Source organism: Hyperolius riggenbachi, chromosome 4 (assembly GCF_040937935.1).
Source record: "Hyperolius riggenbachi isolate aHypRig1 chromosome 4, aHypRig1.pri, whole genome shotgun sequence".
NCBI classification, from domain to species: Eukaryota; Metazoa; Chordata; class Amphibia; order Anura; family Hyperoliidae; genus Hyperolius; species Hyperolius riggenbachi.
This window is the reverse complement of record NC_090649.1, coordinates 340,843,671-340,864,416: the sequence shown is the minus strand read 5'-3', so window position 1 is coordinate 340,864,416 and position 20,746 is coordinate 340,843,671. Positions and strand designations below refer to the sequence as shown.

At 48.4% G+C, this 20,746-nt stretch overlaps 1 protein-coding gene and 1 non-coding gene across 2 annotated transcripts in view; both read right to left on the bottom strand.

The window, feature by feature from the left end:
- The window catches only part of LOC137504805 (signal-induced proliferation-associated 1-like protein 2), a 161,410-nt gene that overhangs the window by 125,114 nt on the left and 15,550 nt on the right, over positions 1–20,746 (bottom strand). The window contains exon 2 of the mRNA XM_068233396.1: positions 15,550–15,683. Within this exon, the coding sequence (XP_068089497.1) occupies positions 15,550–15,683 (134 nt within the window). The remainder of the gene's footprint in view (positions 1–15,549; positions 15,684–20,746) is intronic.
- On the bottom strand, positions 16,563–16,636 carry TRNAN-GUU (transfer RNA asparagine (anticodon GUU)). Its single transcript has one exon. It is a non-coding gene; the product is annotated as a tRNA-Asn (tRNA).

Below are 20,746 nucleotides of genomic sequence, written 5' to 3'. Positions count from 1 at the left end.
GTCCCTCAGTCCGGCTTCTGGGAACCTGCTGATGCAAGAAGCTCAGGACTTACTGGGGACTGATGTGGCAGAGATTGAGATCGGGCCACAATCACAAGCGTTGTTGAGTTCTGGTGATGAAGAAGAGGGGTCTGTGTCTGGGGATGTAGGGACAGAAGAGGAGGCGGGGGAGTCAGAGGAAGAGCTGGATTATGATGATGCTGCTGATGACGACGACGTTGTGGACCCTAACTATGTGCAGCCTGCTGAGTCCGTGGAAGAATGGTCAGAGGCAGAGCAGGATGACGAGTCACCTCGGCCTAGGCAAGGATATCGCCATATGTCAGGCAGGGGCAGGGGCATCGGCAGCAGTGGGCGTGGAGGAAGTAGACAGGACACTGCTTCAGCCGGCACCACCACCATGCAACCCCCGGCAACTACTACCACACATTGTTCCGCTGCACCCTCTGCTAGTGGGGGCCGCAGTAAATCAAAGTCACCAGTGTGGGATTGCTTTGAGGAATGTACTGATGACAAAAGGTATGCGGTGTGCAGGTTATGTAGCAAAAGATTGAGCCGTGGGAAAAGTCTGAGCAAGATGGGTACCTCATCCCTCCAGGGCCACCTGAGAAGCCGCCACTGCCGCGAGTATGCGGACTTTAAGAGGAAGCAGGCACTGCTGGCAGGGGTTCCTGAGAGCAGAAGGCCCACCAGCGCAGCAGCATCATCCCTCCCTCAGGGTCGTGAATCCCCCACAGCAGCAGCAGTAGTAGCACGCAAGCGCTCTTCCACCTCGGCTACTCAGGACACAGACATTGAGGCTGGCAGCCAGTGTTCATCTCTCTCCTCTGTCTCCCCTGCATCCCAGCGTCGTCAGACCCTGCTGAGCGACACCTTTCAGGGTCTGACCAAGCCTCTGCCTCCAAGCCACAGGCGGATCCGCAAACTAAATGGCTTGCTGGCCCGGGCCATGGCATCACAGCTGCTTCCCTACTCCCTGGTGCAGGAGGGGAGCGCCATGCGGACGCTGCTCCAATTTGGCATCCCCGAGTGGCAAGTCCCCAGTCGCCACTATTTCAGCAGGAGCGTGATCCCAGCACTCCACAAGTTTGCGGTGGAAAACGTGGCCCGTTCCCTGGACTACTCTGTGGGCAAGCGGGTCCACGTGACCATGGACTTGTGGAGTAGCAGATTTGGGACAGGTCGCTACCTGTCCTTTACGGCCCACTGGGTGACACTGATGGAAGGGAGGGAGGACAAGAGCGCATCAGCCTAGCTAGTGGTGCCACCACGGATCAGGGGGGATGCAGAAGGGTCCTGTCACGACACTCCCTCTGCACCCGGAAAGCAAGCCCGCCTCGGCAGCAGCAGCGCCAAGCCTCGGCACTGCCAAGCCCTTTTAAAATTGGTGACCCTGGGGAAGGAGAGACTTACGGCCACCAACGTCCTGGCCGCCCTCAGGAAGCAGGAGCGGAGGTGGCTGACCCCCAGAGGCCTGGAAGTGGGGTATGTGGCAGCCGATAACGGGGCTAACCTGGTGGCAGCAGTGCAGCAGGGAAACCTCCAGCACATCCCCTGCTTGGCCCACGTGCTCAATCTTGTGGTGCAGCGCTTCTTGCGCACCTACCAGGGGATGAGCGAGCTGCTGCAGGATGCCCGGGCGGTGGTACGCTTTTTTCGCCTGTCAGCCACTGCCTCTGCACTCTTGTCCACCTTACAGCAGCAGTATGGATGGCCACAACACCGGATGATCATCAACATGCCAGTTCGCTGGAATTCGACTCTGGCCATGTTGGAGCGGCTGTGTCAGCACAGGCTGGCTCTTAGGGCCTACATGCTAGACCCAAGTGTCCCCAGCAACCAGCAAGTCCCCATGATTACTGCCACTCAGTGGACACTGATGCAGCAAGTATGCCTGGTGCTGAGTCCCTTCCTGGAGGCAACCAAGATGGTCAGTGAGGAGCGGGCCTCTGTGTGCCAGTGGGTGCCCTTGGTTTGTCTACTGGAGCAGGCAATGGACAATTTAATTGAGCGTGGGGATGAAGCCCTGAGGCAGTTGGAAGAACAGGAGCAGATGGCAGCACAGTCCAGCTCAGAGGAGGGCTCACAGCAGGTAGTGGAAGAGTTGGAGGTCCCTAACCTGAATGAGGAGGAGGAGGAGGAGCAGAGTGCAGCAGGCGTTGTACGTGGATAGCGGTTTGAGGAGGACAACGACATGGCACAGGAAGAGGACAGGCATGCGTTATGGGACAATGGCGAGGACGAGGAAGCTCTTGCTGGCAGGGCCCACTTGTTTCCCATGGCTGTGCACATGTTGCGCTGCCTTCGCAGAAACCCCCGGGTGATCCAGATGCGTTCAAGGGAGGACATCTGGATTACCTTGATGCTTGATCCCCGTCTGAAGGGGAAGCTGGGAGACTTAATGACGCCATCCACCACCGAGCAACGCACAAGGGAGTTGAAGGAGGCCCTTGTGCGCAGACTACTGGAAGCATTCCCCCAGCCTTCCACCCCCACTGTAACTGCTCTGCCAAGCCAGCAAGAGGTGCCTGCCATTGCCACTAGCAGCACAACAACAACCACCAGCAGCAGCAGCAGCAGCAACTGGTGCCCCGGAGACCTGAAGAGCCTAAGCAAGAGCCTGTATGCAGTGCAGCAGCCCAGAACAGAGGTGCCCGCCACAGCATCCACCACCAACCAGCACAAGCAACGACTGACCACCATGGTGTCTGACTATATGGGGTCATCCAGCGGGCTCAATGACACCGACAGCCCCGTGGACCCCTTGGAGTACTGGGTCAAGAGACTGGGCATCTGGAGCGAGCTTTCCCAGTACGCCCTGGAACTCCTATCCTGCCCTCCTTCCAGTGTCCTCTCAGAGAGATGCTTTAGTGCGGCCGGTGGCGTGGTCACAGAGAAGCGCTCTCGGCTCTCCCACGCCTCTGTGGACAAACTCACCTTCCTGAAAATCAACCAGGCTTGGGTGGAAGGTGAGTTCCTGGCCCCTATTGTCGGACACAGGGGGACATGAAGTGGCTGCTGCATGTGCTGTTGTTAACTATGCCTGCCTTTATAAAGACAGTTACTACCTGCCTAGTGCCTACCTTGGTTAATTTTTTGGTGTTATGGTACTACTACCAGTAAGTTGCCATGGTCCTCCTTCTGTGCTGCTGAACTGACCGCCCGCATTGTCCTCCTCCTCCTGACTCCACCAATGTACTCTGTCTGCGTTATCACTGCCTGGGTCACCGGGTGCATTTAATTTTTTGGCCAGCACTATGACGCTGTGCTGCTACTACTACCACCAGTATGTTGCCATGTTCCTTCTGTGCTGCTGCTGCTGCTGAACTGAACGCCCGCTTTGTCCTCCTCCTCCTCCTGACTCAGTCGCTACCACGGTACCACCAATGCACTCTGTCTGCGTTACCACTGCCCGGGTCACCGGGTGCATTTAATTTTTTGGCCAGCACTATGACGCTGTGCTGCTACTACTACCACCAGTATGTTGCCATGGTCCTTCTGTGCTGCTGCTGCTGCTGAACTGAACGCCCGCTTTGTCCTCCTCCTCCTCCTCCTGACTCAGTCGCTACCACGGTACCACCAATGCACTCTGTCTGCGTTATCACTGCCCGGGTCACCGGGTGCATTTAATTTTTTGGCCAGCACTATGACGCTGTGCTGCTACTACTACCACCAGTATGTTGCCATGGTCCTTCTGTGCTGCTGCTGCTGCTGAACTGAACGCCCGCTTTGACCTCCTCCTCCTCCTGACTCAGTCGCTACCACGGTACCACCAATGTACTCTATCTGCGTTATCACTGCCCGGGTCACCGGGTGCATTTAATTTTTTGGCCAGCACTATGACACTGTGCTGCTACTACTACCACCAGTATGTTGGCATGGTCCTTCTGTGCTGCTGCTGCTGCTGAACTGAACGCCCGCTTTGTCCTCCTCCTCCTCCTGACTCAGTCGCTACCACGGTACCACCAATGCACTCTGTCTGCGTTATCACTGCCCGGGTCACCGGGTGCATTTAATTTTTTGGCCAGCACTATGACGCTGTGCTGCTACTACTACCACCAGTATGTTGCCATGTTCCTTCTGTGCTGCTGCTGCTGCTGCTGAACTGAATGCCCGCTTTGTCCTCCTCCTCCTCCTGACTCAGTCGCTACCACGGTACCACCAATGCACTCTGTCTGCGTTATCACTGCCCGGGTCACCGGGTGCATTTAATTTTTTGGCCAGCACTATGACGCTGTGCTGCTACTACTACCACCAGTATGTTGCCATGGTCCTTCTGTGCTGCTGCTGCTGCTGAACTGAACGCCCGCTTTGTCCTCCTCCTCCTCCTGACTCAGTCGCTACCACGGTACCACCAATGCACTCTGTCTGCGTTATCACTGCCCGGGTCACCGGGTGCATTTAATTTTTTGGCCAGCACTATGACACTGTGCTACTACTACTACCACCAGTATGTTGCCATGGTCCTTCTGTGCTGCTGAACTGACCGCCCGCATTGTCCTCCTCCTCCTGACTCAGTCGCTTCCACCAATGTACTCTGTCTGCGTTCACACTGCCCGGGTCACCGAGTGCATTTAATTTTTTGGCCAGCACTATGATGCTGTGCTGCTACTACTACCACCAGCATGTTGCCATGGTCCTTCTGTGCTGCTGCTGCTGCTGCTGAACTGAACGCCCGCTTTGTCCTCCTCCTCCTCCTGACTCAGTCGCTACCACGGTACCACCAATGCACTCTGTCTGCGTTATCACTGCCCGGGTCACCGGGTGCATTTAATTTTTTGGCCAGCACTATGACACTGTGCTACTACTACTACCACCAGTATGTTGCCATGGTCCTTCTGTGCTGCTGAACTGACCGCCCGCATTGTCCTCCTCCTCCTGACTCAGTCGCTTCCACCAATGTACTCTGTCTGCGTTCACACTGCCCGGGTCACCGAGTGCATTTAATTTTTTGGCCAGCACTATGATGCTGTGCTGCTACTACTACCACCAGCATGTTGCTATGGTCCTTCTGTGCTGCTGCTGCTGCTGCTGAACTGAACGCCCGCTTTGTCCTCCTCCTCCTCCTGACTCAGTCGCTACCACGGTACCACCAATGCACTCTGTCTGCGTTATCACTGCCCGGGTCACCGGGTGCATTTAATTTTTTGGCCAGCACTATGACACTGTGCTACTACTACTACCACCAGTATGTTGCCATGGTCCTTCTGCGCTGCTGAACTGACCGCCCGCATTGTCCTCCTCCTCCTGACTCAGTCGCTTCCACCAATGTACTCTGTCTGCGTTATCACTGCCCGGGTCACCGGGTGCATTTAATTTTTTGGCCAGCACTATGACGCTGTGCTGCTACTACTACCACCAGTATGTTGCCATGGTCCTTCTGTGCTGCTGAATTGACCGCCGGCATTGTCCTCCTCCTCCTGACTCACTCGCTTCCACCAATGTACTCTGTCTGCGTTCACACTGCTCGGGTCACCGGGTGCATTTAATTTTTTGGCCAGCACTATGACGCTGTGCTGCTACTACTACTACCAGTATGTTGCCGTGGTCCTTCTGTGCTGCTGAACTGACCGCCCGCATAGTCCTTCTCCTGACTCAGTCGCTACCACCACTGCACTCTGCGTTCACACTGCCCGTGTCCACTGACAACTCTGCTGCGATGTCATTGCTAATTGCTGCAAAACAAACAACAACAAAAATTACAAAAACCTCTCTGGGGCCTTTTTGGCGTCAGCCACTCATCCTCCTCCAGCGGTACCTTCGCTGCCAAGTGCCATTGGAACTCGCCTTCACCTCTTTGACTGCTTAACGCGTATATCCCTTTTTAAAACCACTTATTACCAATTAATAGCCCCATTTAAAGTGTTGATTTCACTTTAAAATCCATTTTCTCTAGAAAAAAAAAATTTGGGGGGATTTTTTATGTTGAAGTTATGTTGCCCCTTATCACCTCGATAATCCATGCAATTTGGGGGATTGTAGCATGTATGGGGGCTTTGTTATTAACGTTAAAAGAAAATCCGCCTCCGGGCGGGAATCCACGCGTGATTACGCCATTCACGGCAGAAAATCCGCGTGGTTGCGTGGACGCGAACGAAAATCCGCATGCGGCGGGGCCGAATGCGGATTTTTTTTTTGCAACCACGCGGATTGACGAATTCGTGGATGAGGCACATCCGAGCATCCCTGTTGTAGAACCACCTTTTGCTGCAATTACAGCTGCCAGTCTTTTAGGGTATGTCTCTACCAGCTTTGCACATCTAGAGACTGAAATCCTTGCCCATTCTTGTGCAGTAGAGAAGAAGATAGCGCTGGGCACCAAAACTATGCTTGCTAATTTATTCCAGGATCATACAGACATACAAAGTAGGGGGTCATCTCTGAGGAAGCGGGCAACGTTTATCCCGCAAAACGGCTGTTAGATCGCTTTGTTACCCCCTACTTTGTATGTCTGTATGATCCTGGAATAAATTAGCAAGCATAGTTTTGGTGCCCAGCGCTATCTTCTTCTCTACTGCACATGAATTAATACAGCTGAGAGCACATCACTGCTGAGCTCTTCCGGATCACCTTGCAAGTTAGCCACCATTGAGTGCCAGCTCTTCTTCCCTGCACTTCTCCCTTGCCCATTCTTCTTTGCAAAACAGCTCCAGCTTAGTCAGATTAGATGGACAGCGTTTGTAAACAGAAGTTTTCAGATCTTGCCACAGATTCTCGATTGGATTTAGATCTGGTCCTTGACTGGGCCATTCTAACACATAGATATGTTTTGTTTTAAACCATTCCATTGTTGCCCTGGCTTTATGTTTAGGGTCGTTGTCCTGCTGGAAGGTGAACCTCTGCCCCAGTCTCAAGTCTTTTGCAGACTCCAAGAGGTTTTCTTCCAAGAGTGCCCTGTATTTGGCTCCATCCATCTTCCCATCAACTCTGACCAGCTTCCCTGTGCCTGCTGAAGAGAAGCACCCCAGAGCATGATGCTGCCACCACCATATTTGGCAGTGGGGATGGTGTGTTCAGAGTGTTGTGCAATGTTAGTTTTCCGCCACACATAGCCTCTCTTGCGATTGCGTTCATACTTTGTTTCTGCTGATGTGTGTTCACCGTCGCTGGGTGGCGACTAGATTGGTGGACACACATTTATTCTGTCTCTGTGCTCTTTCTCTTTTAGGGATATCCAGCCCAACATTGCTTCAACTTGTGCAATTCCCACCTGGCATCTGTGGCAGTACAGAGGCTGAGTCTGTCTATACTCCACAGCTCCATCTGCCGGTGGGAATCTCCCTCTACAGGTGCATAGCACAATAGCTGAGTTATACCTAAATACACGTTTGTGGAGGATTTCCGTAGTGTTGGCGTGCGTTCTGTGCGCCGACCACGGAAATAAAATCCTGCAAACGTTACAGAATGACCAGCCAAACCGAAATTCCCAGTGTAGAGGGAATTTCCAATTTGTACGTTTTTGTCGAATATGGGTCTTATACCTTTAAGAGCTTCAAAAAACTAGATTCTGAAACCAAGGAAGACTTCCTTGCTGAGTGTAACGATTGGTGTCAACATGCAGAGAGAATCTGATTATTGGTGATCTGCAGTATCACCAAAAATACAGATATATACCTGATTATTGATGATCTGCAGAATCACCAATAATACAGATATATTGCTAACCTCTGGACACCTGAAGCGTGTGAGTGTTTGGTGTAACAGTAGAAATTGGACCACCGGGGTAGCAGGTGGTCTAATAAGTAGAGACAGACTCTACTGTAGTCAAGGACTCCAGGGAAAGGAGACCTTGACTGGTTTAGCAGCAGTGCCCCCTCTGAGAGGCAGAGGGCCCCTGCAGGGAGGCTGAGCACCCAAGGGGTGGGTGACAGCCAGAAAGGTCGGGCAGGCCGGGTCGGCAACACACTGACAGATAAAGTACAAAAACAGTAAGCTGATTCGGTATCCCAGGCAAGCAGGGTTTGGCAACGGAATATCAGAAATGCAAGGTACCGAATCAGAGATCAGAAGAGTGGTCAGGGAAGCAATACGTCATAACAGATATCAAACAATGCCTGGGTGTGAGGTCCGTGGTCTCTACACCCTGGAACTAGTCTGATGTATAACAGGATGATAACACAAGTTCCCTAGTCTGGGTGTGAGGTCCTTGGTCTCTACACCCTGGAACTGGTCTAAGGAATAACACAGATGATACACAGTATTCCTAGTCTGGGGTGTGAGGTCCGTGGTCTCTACACCCTGGAACTGGTCTAAGGAATAACACAGATGATACACAGTATTCCTAGTCTGGGGTGTGAGGTCCGTGGTCTCTACACCCTGGAACTGGTCTAATGAATAACACAGATAATACACAGTAAACTGGCTAAGTGTGGATTCCCAGGTCCTCCTGGTTCCACCACACTGAAAGATCTGACTAGGTCTGAGTGCTAACACATAGGTATTCGCAACGCCAGACAAACAGCAACTGAACAGCAAGAGATATATATAGTGGAGCGCTCTCCAGCACCACCCAGCTCCCATCAATCAATCAACAACTGAGCTGGGATCAGCTGACCGCCTCGATCAGCTGACCCTTCTCCTATTGGTATAAAGAGCCTGTCTTGCGGCGCGCGCGCGCGCGTAGCTCTCCATCTGTGTGCACTACTGGGTCCAGCAAAACCAGACACATGTTGCTGTGGGGAAACCGCCGCTCTGTGCGCAGAAACCGCCGCCTGACTGTCAGAAGGCGCGGCGGTTTCTTCGCAATCTGTCACACTGAGTGTGTAAGATTTTTGCTGAATCCTACCTTTCAATATATTAATCCGTCCACTTCGGCCCCCCGATTCGCTTACACGCTATTGCAAGGAGATCTGTTTGTGTGGGCTCATGATATTTTGAGAAGCAATTCCTGGGAAGATAATCTTTATCAGTTTCTTACATTGTTTTTTTCCCACTGGTTTAAACTGCCTTCTTTACCACCCATTTTTGATGAGTATGTATTTGCTAATCAGTCAGCTGTTCTATCCCTTCCATGCAAAGCCATTCAGTATATTAAAAGAGTAAAAGAATCTATACATGTTCCTGATCCCAACCCATATGAATCTTACCTTGATACAGGCTTGTTTGAGCCTCCATTTGCCTCATGGGAAATTGGGGCTTTGATAGAGGAATTTGAATTTGATTGGAAGGCCTTTTGCGATTTTTACATTGCAAAAAGCAAAGAGATTCATTATGCTTGTCTTGATTCGGTGTACACTTTGACTGACTCTGATGAGTGTGATGAATGTGTTGTAGATCCGGTGATTTGTGTGTGGCAGACGATTTTGGATGAATTGCACACACACCAACCAATTAATTCCAATAAAGAGACACCATTGTCAGATGATTGTTCCTGCCTTTCTGGGGTAAAGCAAGTGAGTTTAGACACTGTGCGACCTGAAATGAATGGGTGTACCTCGATTGTGGACACCTGTGTGAATTCTGGTAGATTCCCGTCTGCTTGTGTGTACTTTGAGTCTGTGCGATCTGATGCCTGTTTCTCAGATGATCCTGCTATGGGGAAAATTCCTAAACTATGCAGCCTCAAGAGTAATGTTGAAATGACTAATAAAGTTTCTCCGGTTGTTGTCATAACTTCTTCTGCAAATTAATCTATGTCTCACTCTGTTCACACCTGTAAAGGCACGTTGCCTGATAACAGTTGTTCCAGTGTTTCTGTCCTGAACACTTTGCAGTCTGGTCCACAGATTGTGGAGGTTTGCGCTCTGAAAGCGTCGGTTTCGCAACCTAAAGCGATCTTGGATTCGCAAATTTTGCATTCTGCCTCCTCGGATTCGACATTGTTAGCCGAGTCTAGGGGTGAGACAATGCTTTGGTTTTGCGAATCTGATACTGAGGAAAGTAATGATTTTTCACCCTGTACTCTGGATGAATCAAGATTACCTTGCAATGAACCTCCTGCAGGGAGCCCAGAGGCTCTTCTAGGTATTGCAGCTAATTGCATCTGCTGTACTGCCATTTCAGAATTGCAGTCTGGTTTGACTGCTATGGAGGATTCTGCTTGCAGTGAAACGAAACTCAGAGAATCAGAGCTAGTTTCACTAGATATTCCTGTGTATCCTTGTCTTGATGATGAAATTCAGTCTCAGCATATGGTAGAACCATTCCTGGGACATCTGCCCTGTCCGCAGAAGGTATTTAATGTTCGGCCCTGTAACATGGATAGTTCAGAATCCTTGTCAGAAAACTTGGAAAATGACACTTCTGGGGTCTTGTTTGATGTTTTGGAGGTTTCCAAGTCCCTCCTAAAGGGTGCAGAACTTTTAGGAGATGCCTCCTGCCCCCCAGATCCGTCTGAGGTTTTGCCCACTTCAGTAGGCATTGCTATTATGCTGACTACCTTTGCAGCTCTTGTGGAGCTACACTCATGTGTAGTCAATGAAATTCCTGTGCATCCTGTTCTTGATGATGAAATTCAGTCTCAGCATATGGTAGAACCATTCCTGGGACATTTGCCCTGTCTGAAGCAGGTATTTGATGTTCAGCCCTGTAACATGGATACAGGTATTTGATGTTCAGCCCTGTAACATGGATAGTTCAGAATCCTTGTCAGAAAATTTGAAAAATGATATTTCTGAGGTCTTGTTTGATGTTTTGGAGGTTTCCAAGTTCCTCCCAAAGGGTGCAGAACTTTTGGGGGATGCCTCCTGCCCCCAGATCCGTCTGAGGTATTGCCCACTTCTGTAGGCATTGCCATTAAGCTGACTACCTTTTCAGCTCTTGTGGAGCTTCAGTCATGCGTAGTCAATGATGAGTTTTGGTTAGATACAATTATAGCCACAGAAACTTCTAAGTCTGAGTCCAAGTCTTCTTTTGGAAGACCAGTACCTGTGACCACTACTCGTGATGATTTTCTGCCCAGTCCTAGTTTTGGTCTTGTCGTGTCGGACTTTGAGGTTGGTAGTTCCCCGACGTGTCCTGAGGTTTCTCCTGTGCTAGTGTACTCCGATGTGCTCTGTGACCCAGAAAGCCCAAGTGTGCCTCGGTTACCAGCATGCTCAGATGCTTCCTCGGTGGAGACATGTTCTGATGTTGCCTGCCTGCATGCATGCCCAGAAGTGGTCCCTGACAGCCCTGATCTTGATGATTGTCCTGGTAATCCTGAATCCGGAATAATCAAAGGTTCCATAGGGGTTCTTGGTAGTTCTCCATGTGAGCCTGGTGAGCGTTCTGGCCTCTTGGGATCTCTGCGGAGCTTCAAAGTGTTCTGGGAGATTCTGGGAGAAAATTTTCTTGGTGACCTGGATGGGATCAACAGTGGCTTCTCTGTTGAAAGGGACACTTCGAATAGGTATTGTGGCAGGTTTGGTATTTTTGGACGCTCCCTGGAAGGTGGTGGGTATTGCCTGGAGGGTGTCGATGGCTTCTTCTCTGGCATTCACAGTTCTGATGGGTGCTATGCTGAGACTTGTAGTACTGATGGGCAAGTTTCGGTGGCTTCTGCTTCCGACGAGGTCGGTTTCGGGAGGATTGACTCTGGAATTGGGCCTTGTCGGGCTGACCTGACCTTCATGAGTCTTCAGTTAGATTTTTTTGGAAACTTCAGTTTTGAGAGATGTCTGGAATCTGTCCCTAGAGGGCTGCAGGTCTCTGGAAAAGAGACCTGTCTTTGCTTTGCAAGTTTCAGACCTGCTCTGCTGCTGAGCAATTTGCATACACTTGTCATGCAAACGGCCTAGCTGCCTCCTTTGAAGACTTGCAGTATAAATACCATGTGCTCCCAGAATCCTTTGCTGGTCATGAAGGTTTGTTCCTGCAAACACTCCCAGAGTGTCAGCCTTGCTGTCATTTGCTAAGATTATCTTAGAGTAATTCCTGGGGACTGCACTAAGCGTCCCTTCTAGTGCAGCCAGGTTGTATTATCTGTTTTGCCTAGTTCTGTCTCTCTGTCTCGATTGCCTTGTCGCCAGCGGCGGTTGACAGGGAATCGTTCTGTCTGTCTGGGAGCGTAGGTCAGAGCTGTGGTTGCTACTGGCCTGCTCCATCTGTTTGTATCGCACTTGCCCTAGTGGTAGTGGCAGTGCCTCCTTCTGTATTCTGCCTTAGGGGTGCTAATCAGAGCAGTGGTTGCTACTGGTAGCCCCATCTCTCTGTCTTGTTTGGATCGCACTAGCCTCTAGCGGTAGCGGCTGTGGATCCTTCTGATCTGTGTTCCTGGAGTGTAAGCTGGAGCAGCGGTTGCTACTGGCTACCTCATCTGTCTGTCTTGTTTGGATCACACTAGCCTCTAGTGGTAGTGGCTGTGGATCCTTCTGATCTGTGTTCCTGGAGTGTAAGCTGGAGCAGCGGTTGCTACTGGCTACCTCATCTGTCTGTTTGTGCTCATTTGTGTGTCATTGGTTAGTTAGGGTGGCACGCTTATCACTGGGCGCCTAACGCGTGGTGATCGTGCTTAAACGCGTTAGCTGTTGCGAATGAGTGCGGTGTTCGCATTTAGTTAACGTTTGTTATTTTCCTTATTGTTCTTGTTTGCTGTGCCTTTGGTACTCTAGTGCTCTGTCCTGCTCAGTCTTGTGTCACTTCTGGCAATCGCCTCTCTTGCGATTGCATTCATACTTTGTTTCTGCTGATGTGTGTTCACCGTCGCTGGGTGGCGACTAGATTGGTGGACACACATTTATGTCTCTGTGCTCTTTCTCTTTTAGGGCTATCCAGCCCTACATTGCTTCAACTCGTGCAATTCCCATCTGGCATCTGTGGCAGTACAGAGGCTGAGTCCGTCTGTACTCCACAGCTCCATCTGCCGGTGGGAATCTGCCTCTACAGGTGCATAGCTGGGTTATACCTAAATACACATTTGTGGAGGATTTCCATAGTGTCGGCGCGCATTCTGTGCGCTGACCACGGAAATAAAATCCTGCAAACGTTACATTCAGCCTGTGAGTTTAGCCTTGTCTTGGTAGGTTTACAGTTTACAGTGCCATACTCCTTCCATTTCTGAATGATCGCTTGAACTGTGCTCCGTGGGATGTTCAAGGCTTTGGAAATCTTTTTGTAGCCTAAGCCTGCTTTAAATTTTTCAATAACTTTATCAATAACCTGTCTGGTGTGTTCTTTGGACTTCATGGTGTTGTTGCTCCCAATAGTCTCTTGGACAACCTCTGAGGCTGTCACAGAGCAGCTGTATTTGTACTGACATTAAATTACACACAGGTGCACTCTATTTAGTCATTAGCACTCATCAGGCAATGTTTATGGGCAACTGACTGCACTCAGACCAAAGGGGGCTGAATAATTTCGCACACCCCACTTTGCAGTTATTTATTTGTAAAAAGTGTTTGGAATCGTGTATAATTTTCATTCCACTTCTCACATGTACACCACTTTGTATTGGTCTTTCACTTGGAATTCCAATAAAATTGATTCATGTTTGTGGCAGTAATATGACAAAATGTGGAAAACTTCAAGGGGGCCAAATACTTTTGCAAACCACTACATGGATGTAGGCCATGATGCAGGAATGACAGGACAAAGCCTCTTTGGTATCCAGAGCCTTTCCTCCACATAGGTATGTATGAAAACTGATTGGCGTGGATGCGGCGGCAGCCCCAGGACCGCTCCACGCCGATTGGCGTAAACAGCCTTTTACAGGGCTAGCAGGAGATCACAAGCGCTGATGTACGCGCATCTCCACTTTGAAGGTGGAGCTTCGCTCCGCCTTCAGTCTCCCAGCAGAGACTGTTAGAAGGCGAAACCACCGTTTAATTACCCCATACAGCACTGCAATCTAAGGGAGCGCTGTACTGGGGACAGCCGTGTGACACGGCTGTCCCCTCCATAGGCTGGAGAGTGATCGGCTGTCATAGGCTGAAGCCTACCGCTACTGCCGAAGCCTATGACAGTCGATCACGCTGATTGGCTGGCGGGGGAAGGGATGGAGGGGACGATATAAAATAAATAAAAAAAATAGGCACATTTATTAAAAAAATAATACAATAAATATTTATAAAAAAAAATAAACAACTGGGGAGCAATCAGACCCCACCAACAGAGAGATCTGTTGGTGGGGAGAAAAGGGGGGGGGAATCACTTGTGTGCGGAGTTGTGCAGCCCTGCAGCTAGGCCTTAAAGCTGCAGTGGCCATTTTAGTAAAAAGTGTCCTGGTCACTAGGGGAGTTTAACACCGCGGTGCTGAAGAGGTTAAGGAATACTCAAACAGGATTATCAATCTATCTGCCCTGCAACTTTATTAAAAAAAAAAAAAAACAACATCTGTATTTAGGCAAAAGTTGCATTATCTAGCATTATTTTGCACTTTTTTCTTTTGCTTTAAAGTGACACTGAAACGAGGAAAAAAAATTAGGATATAATGAATTGCATGTGTAGTACAGAACATTGGTAGCAAAGAAAAGACTCTCATATTTTTATTTCCTGTTACATAGCTTTGTTATAACATTGCATCATTCTGTCATATTTGCAATTATAAACAATACTCAGTATTTTAACCACCCTGGCGTTCTGATAAGATCACCAGGGAGGCTGCAGGAGGGTTTTTTTTAAATTAAAAAAAAAACTATTTCATGCAGCCAACTGAAAGTTGGCTGCATGAAAGCCCACTAGAGGGCGCTCCGGAGGCGTTCTTCCGATCGCCTCCGGCGCCCAGAATAAACTTGTTTTGCTTACACCGTCGCCATAGCGACGAGCGGAGTGACGTCATGGACGTCAGCCGACGTCCTGACGTCAGCCGCCTCCGATCCAGCCCTTAGCGCTGGCCGGAACTTTTTGTTCCGGCTACGCTGGGCTCAGGTGGCTGGGGGGACCCTCTTTCGCCGCTGCTCGCGGCGGATCGCCGCAGAGCGGCGGCGATCGGGCAGCACACGCGGCTGGCAAAGTGCCGGCTGCGTGTGCTGCTCTTTATTTGGTGCAAATCGGCCCAGCAGGGCCTGAGCGGCAGCCTCCGGCGGTGATGGACGAGCTGAGCTCGTCCATACCGCCAGGATGGTTAAACTATGAAACAGAGCAGTAAAACCTTATCTGAAGCAGTTTTTCACCGTTTCTTTGATGAATAAGTGCTTCAGCAAATAGTACTGTCTGTGACCCAAGTTGGGTTAGAGAGCTGAAAGAAGTTATTTTGCACAGATAACAAGCAACGGGTTTTTTTTAACTCTTCCTGTACTGGAAAGAATTTGAGCCTCTTTGCTTTGCTACTAATTTTTTATTTCTGAGCTGTACTACACATACAATTCATTATCTCATAATACATTTATTTTCACTTCAGATTCCCTTTAGGAATACACCTATTGCTGAAAAAAACACATCTATATCTCTTTTTTTACAGAATGCAGATAGTCCTACTTTACAAACTTCTATTACAAACAGAGTTGACCCTATGTGCAAAATATACTGTACTGTTTGTTATCACATATGTTTGTTGTTACATGTTACAGTATTGCTTAATATTACTAATTACCCAAGCCCAATGCATCAATAATGTATCAAATTAGTACTCAGGCAATATATATTATATTTGTATCTAAGAAAGATAAATGCTTGAAGTGGGATGATGATTACCTCACTTGTTCTGAAAATGATCCGGTAGCAGAATGAAGACCTTTCTTTTTCGATGACACTTTCAACCTTTTCCCTGCAAATACTAACAGCTACAGGTCCCAAATTCTCATCTATTCCAAAGTAATTTTGATGCTCTAGAAACAAATACACAAACACATTTTATATACAATATCACAAAGTTTAAACTAAACAGAACAAGTCTAGTTTTTTAACAAAAAAAGTTTATTGAAGCTTAGCAACATATTAATGAACAACTCCATCAAAAACATGCACTGGTAACATATATTAAACACTTCCAGATGGCGGTGATTTATAGGGATGCTCGGATAGTACTTTTTAAAATCCGAATTGATCGGATCCGGATATCCAGATATCCGGATTCGGTTCGGATATCCGAATCCGACCTTTTAGATATCCACGTGAACGCGGATATCCGGACGCATTATCCGCGGATATCCAACCTATTCGGATATCCGGATAGACAAACCGGAAGTGCCTTTTAAAATGCTTTAAAAACACCTCCTCCCCTCCTCTCTCTCTGAGTTTGTCTTCCAGGGATTTGTAGGCTGTCGAAAGCAAGCTCACATACATTGGCCAGGAATCGAACCCATGTCAACTGCTTGGAAGGCAGCTATGCTCACCACTATACCCCAATTGGCCAGGAATCACACCCAGGTCAACTAACATTACAGGCTGAAGCCAGCCATTTCACTCATCTCTTCAACTACAAGAAAGGCCCAGGAGTAGTCTTAGCTACCGTAATATCTATATTACGGCAGGGCCCTTATTACACTTTCTCTTACAGGACTATGGAAACCGTTTTGTCCATGCGATAAACCGAGGTGCAAAAATGAAATCATGCCTAGCAGAGGATGGTTTCAATCCATCAACCTTTGGGTTATGGGCCCAGCACATTTCTGCTGTGCCACTCTGCAGTCTGCTTACCTTTGTATACAATTTTCAAGTTTAAGAAGGGTACATTAGTTCCCTTCACAAAACACAAAAGGCAAGGCTGTCCCTGGGAGGGCTTGAACCACCAACCTTTTGGTTAACAGCCAAATGCGCTAACCAACTGTGCCACAGAGACTGTGCACACAGTTGCTGCTAAATGGCTATCTGGGGTTCTCTTCAGACAACTGTTGAACACAAAAGGCAAGGCCATCCCTGGGTGGGCTTGAACCACCAACCTTTCGGTTAACAGCCAAATGAAGATTGCAATTGAGTCTCCAATGCCCATCACTCCTATTTGTAACCATCATATCCAAATCAAGCCACACAGGAGCATGATCTGAAAGAGTTAGTTATATTTAGTTATATTCCCTATCCCTGCCCCTTTTACTATATCCCAAAAATATTGATCCAAAAACAGCATGTCTATCCTTGTGTATATTTTATGAACATGCTAAAAAACGAATAGTCCTTCACAGAAGGAAAAAGTGCTCTCCATACATCTATAAGATGGATATCTTGAAAAATCTTTTTAATAGTTTTGTTAACTACGGCCGTAATATTCCTAGATCCTGATGACACATCCATTTTAGGCTCAGAGAACCAATTGCAATCCCCCCAAATACCATACATCCCTCCCTGAACCCCTCAAGTTGTTTCACCACCAATTTGAAGGAAGTAGCTTGTGATTCATTAGGCACATATATGTAAACAAAAGTATACATGTGAGAAAACGCGGAAAAGCCGCCGCGGGTGCTCAGAGCAAGGCGGCTGATTCCGCGTCCAACGCGGCAGGTTGCGTGCGTGGGCCTACATCTGCTAGCATGACTGAACGCGGAGAAACCGCCGCATGTCCTGAGAACAAGGCGGTGGATTCTGCATCCAACGCTGTGGTTTGCACGCATAAGCCTACATCTGTCAGTATGGCTGAACACGGAGAAACCACCGCATGCTCTGATAGCGGCGCGGCTGGTTCCGCATCCAGCACAGCGGGTGGTTTACAACACATGTCTGGTGTGGCTGGGACTGATAGTCCACACAGGTTCAGAAGGACGCGTGCGCGCGCTGAGAGGCAGAGCTTTTATGACAGTCAGAAGAGAGTCAGCTGACCAAGCCGGTCAGCTGACAATTCAACCAGTTCCCATTGGTCCAGCACTTAAGGGAGGCACTGAAGAGCGCTATAGTATATATACTGGGTGCTGGTCATTCCTCTGGTGTCTGTTGTTGCGATCACTACGTGGAAGCACTCAGACCTTTTGTCAGTATCTGTGTTATTCTCTAGACCAGTTCCAGGGTGTTGATGATCAAGGACCTCACACCCCAGACTAGGAATTCTGTATATCATCTGTGTTATTCTCTAGACCAGTTCCAGGGTGTTGATGACTACGGAGCTCACACCCAAGACTAGGAATTAGCTTTACCATCCTGTTATATTTCAGACTAGTTCCAGGATGTTGATGATCACGGAGCTCACACCTCAGACTAGACATTGTTGATTATCTGTTATGACTTTCTGCTTTCCTGACCACTCTTCTGATCACTAATTTGGTATTTCGCTATATCTGATATTCTGTTGCCAAACCCTGCTTGCTTTAGGATTCCGAATCAGTCTCCTGTCTCTGTATTTGATCTGTCTGTGTGTTGCTGACCTGGCTTGTCCGACCTTGAGAGCTATCTCCCCTGTTAAGAGATAGTTCACAGATCTGTCAGTGACATTACTCCATTGGTGTCACTCACACTCTGGTCCTTCCCACTCTCAGCCTGACCCCTCCCTTTGGAGAGGCTCAGGCCTCTGAAAGGAACCTGTTCTCTGGGCAGTATCCCTTACTGCCTTGCACCCGCTCTTCGGGTGCTCTCCTCAAAGTATTACGGTTGCACCAAACACTCATATCACTCAGGTGTCCAGAGGTTAGTGATATATCTGATTATCGGTGATACTGCAGATCATCAATAATCGGGTATATATCTGTATTCTTGGTGATACTGCAGATCACCAATAATCAGACCCTCTCTGTGTTACACCGATCGTTACAATACACTTGACCCATTAATTGACCCTTCAAAAAAATAAATCTACCCATCTCATCAATCTTTTTATCTAAGAGTACAAAAGGACAAGACTTACTCACTGCTATCGCCACCCCTTTCGCTTTTTTAATCGGGGGGTTTAAGAAAAAACATCTATCAAATATGGACAAGGGCATACCAGGCATCTTATCTCCACAAAAATGAGTTTCCTGCAAAAAAAGGACCTGGAGCTTAAGTCTATGCAACTCCATCCACAATTTTCCCCTCTTAACTGGAGAACCAAGACCTTAAACATTGTAAGAGAGGACCCTCAAAATGTCACCCCTCTGAGACATCTAACACATATTCGCTTAATTGCTTAGAGGAGACCAGAAGGTAAGTGTAGCGATTGTGGAATTATCTCCGTGAAGTCCTCCACAAGCGCCTGAATAACAGAACCCAGCTTTGGTGCAATGCACCTGTAGAGGGGAATTCCCACCGGCAGATGTAGCTGTGGAGTGCAGAGGAATAAACCCTCTGCACTGCCACAGACGCCAGATTGGAATTGTATGAGGGGAAGCAATACAGGGCAAGATAGCCCCTAATGAGAGAGAGTGAGCACAGAGACAGAATGTATGTATGTCCACCAATCTAGTCGCCACCTGGCGACGGTGAACACACAACAGCGAAGACCAGGCAAGAATGGCGATTGCTAACAGCGACACAAGACTGAGTAAAGACAGAGCATAGACGTAGTAAGAAAGACACAGCAAACAATAATGATCAGAACGCCAAAGAAAATAACAAACACACTATCTAAACGCGGTTGCCGCACGAGAAGCGCAACAGCGACAAAACACGTTAATGGCGCGGAGACAAGACACGCCAACCCTGACTAACAAATGAACCCAGAAACACAAACAAACAAATAACAGAAACACTCGCTAATCGGTTGCCTTACCTCAGGCAACAGCAAGCGTTTGCTCCAGACAAACAGACAACAGGAACAAGTCAGATAGGATCCACTGCTCTTCCGCAAGAGCGAGTGTGATCCGTACACAGGAACACGACTGAAAGAATGCACTGCTCTTCCGCAAGAGCGAGTGTGATCTGCACAACAAGACAGACAGAAGGAGTAACCAGCAGCAACCGCAGCTGAGGTTAAACTCCAGGACAGAATACAGAGAGATCCACCGCCTCTAACGCTAGGGCGAGTGCGATCCAAACAGACAGTGCAATCGCAAGGACAAGACAAGACAGAATAGGCAGTACAAATTATAACACAAAGCTGACTGCACTAAATAGGAATGCAATGAGCACTCCCAAGGGAACTACTCTAAGCTAGCAATAATAGCCTACAATGAGCAGAGGGCTGAGACTCTAGGTAAGTTAGCAGGAACAAACCTTCATGACCAGCAGGGAATTCTGGGAGGAAATGATATTTATACTGCAAGCCATCAGAGGAAGCAGCTAAACAATTTGCATGACAAGTGGATGCAAATTCCTCACCAGAACAGCAACTCTGAAACTTGCAGAGTGAAGATAGGTCTCTTTTCTAGGGACCTGCAGCACTCAGACCTAAAAAAATGGTCAAAAAGCTGTCTGCCTGTGCAGACAGCAAAGCAGATCATTACAGTAAGAAAGAAGGAAAAAAAAAACAGAGAAGATAATAAAAAAATATAACGCAAAAAGAAAAAACACCCCAATTGTCCACTCAGGACACTCCCCATCAGAGAACCCCATTCTCTTTGTCTCCATCCCCTTAGAGACCCCTCCTAGGGATCTGAAAAGGCACAACAACACCCCCTCCCCCCACCCCCACAAGGCAAAATCCCATACTATTATTTAAACAACCGTTTGTAACGATCTGCTAGTGTGTGAGCACTAGCAGACAGACAATATCAGACGTTCCCTAAACGGGGATTGTCTACAGGCAGTGTCAGTAGAAGGCGATACTGCCACTGATACAGATATCAAGAATAGTCAACAAATCGGGTCAGTAACAGATCTGACAGATAAGGTACAAAATCGTTAGGCAAAATCAGAGTAAGTATACAGGCAGAGATCGGCAACAGATCAGATAGGCAGAGGTACAGAATCGTTAGGCAAAATCAGAGTGAGTATTCAGGCAGAGGTCGGCAATTGATCAGATAGGCAAAGGTACAGAATCGTTAGGCAAGAGAGTAGTAAGTAAACAGGCAAAGGTCAAATAATACAATCACAATAATATGTTTATTCCTGA